Here is a 1,790-nt window from a genome sequence, read left to right as displayed (position 1 = left end):
TCAAATTGTATAAAAAGAGCGATTAAAAAAAAAGCTTTAGAGGAAAAAAAATGACAAGCAAAAAGAAGAAACTGACAAATTATTTAAAAAAAAAAACAAAACAAAACAAAACGTCTGACTCGGAGGCACTTAGGACTTGGCAACACGAGTGCAGTCGGAGTCTTTCCAGGTGGTTGTAGTCAAGCATCAAAGGCCCTGYTAACAATACTGGAAGGAGAGGGTATGTTTTCAAACACAATCACAGTCTGATATGTCATTGAGACACCAAAAGCTTCTGTCTGTCACCGATCCACACCGAGCTCAAGTTTCATTCATATTTAAACAGTCAGTACAAAAACGGAGCGGCTGTCAGTCTGAGTATTTATCAGTAAAATGTCAAAACGCAGCTCGTTACATCAACTATGTACAACAGAAAACAGTACAAGCTGTGCTCAGTCTTTTATTTCCAATGGGATACGTAAAAAAAAAGAAGTCTTAAAAATTAAAGCTTCTACCAGCCAAGTTTCCACAGAAGTTAAACAAGCGTTGTGTCCGTGTCCAGCTGATCAAGTTGCATCTTTYTTTTTTTGTTGTAATTTTCTACAGTGATGGCCTCCTTCATTCAGAGCTGGGTGAAGCGGCCGAGTCCAAGTCATCATTTTCCAGGTCGTTTGGCGAGGCCRATTGTCCTCCCTTCACTCTCTTCCACTTCATTCTTCTGTTCTGGAACCAGACTTTAACCTGGGACGAGAAAATACATGAATATTATTAAACTACAATTACACAAAGAATATTCAAGTCAATTCAGTTTCATTTATATTCACAGAAGTCATCTCGATGCACTGTAAAAAAACATAAAAAATTCAATTCAATCGTACGTACATTCTAAATGATCTATTAGTTTTCAAACAGCTCAGCTGAATATTCAAAGCAATTACAAAAAAATAAATAAAAATGTCTGAGGAAAGCCAGCCGATTGCATTGAATCGTTGACACAAAGCATTCACTCTGCTGGATGAGAACGTAGTTACTGTTAGCGTTGAGTCACMGACTTTACAGCAATCCCTCATGTAGCGACAGTGGACATAAAAAATCCTCCTTTAACAGGAAGAAACCTCCAGCAGAACCCGACCCTGTACAAGAGGCCATCWGCAACAACCGACTGGGRATTCGAGAAAACAGAGCAGAATGCACAGCAGCAAACACATGAACTGGTGCAGGATTATTTTCAATGTTCATGAAAGCAAAATTAACAGCAGGAGAGGGAGACTGATTAGTTGATATTAGCCCTGGAATATTAGGCAGATTTGGTGTCAAAAAAGCTTCAGAGAATATACTATCCAACAATTAAATATGTAGACATAATTGTTTTTTGCATTTTTTCTTCAGTAATTAGTATTTAATGGTTTATGTCTGRTAAATAATGATGACCCCACATTTTTAGATCACCACTTATTGGATACACATGTTTGAGCTGCAGAAGATTCATTCGTTTTACCTTCATAAGCTTTAAATATTCTTTGGATTTTGACTTTTTGCATGCAGTTTAAAAACATTAGCAAGCACAATAAAATGACTACAAACAATGTCATTCTTAGATGTCTCCAGCAAAACTCTTCATTGGAGCTAAAATACAAATCTACACCAGATATTGTTTTCATAGCAAAACAGATGTGACTTCTTTAAATATTTTTGCAATTGTTTTGGACTATTTTTTTTCTGACGCAGTCAGAAAAAAAACAACAACATACTGAAAATAATAATAAAACAAAAATTGACAAGTAATCCCCCATAAATCTCAGAGCGAAGGA

The 1,790-nt window shown here is 36.2% G+C and overlaps 1 protein-coding gene across 1 annotated transcript in view; it reads right to left on the bottom strand.

Annotated features, from left to right (window-relative positions):
• Positions 1-428: 428 nt before the first annotated feature.
• meox1 (mesenchyme homeobox 1) overlaps positions 429-1,790 on the bottom strand; it is a 9,193-nt gene continuing 7,831 nt past the window's right edge. The window contains exon 3 of the mRNA XM_008437392.2: positions 429-720. Coding sequence (XP_008435614.1) covers positions 598-720 — 123 coding nt within the window. The 3' untranslated portion in view covers positions 429-597. The remainder of the gene's footprint in view (positions 721-1,790) is intronic.

Source organism: Poecilia reticulata, linkage group LG19 (genome assembly GCF_000633615.1).
Source record: "Poecilia reticulata strain Guanapo linkage group LG19, Guppy_female_1.0+MT, whole genome shotgun sequence".
NCBI lineage: Eukaryota > Metazoa > Chordata > Actinopteri > Cyprinodontiformes > Poeciliidae > Poecilia > Poecilia reticulata.
Note: the sequence above shows the minus strand (reverse complement) of the source record. Positions and strands in the feature narration are given on the sequence as shown.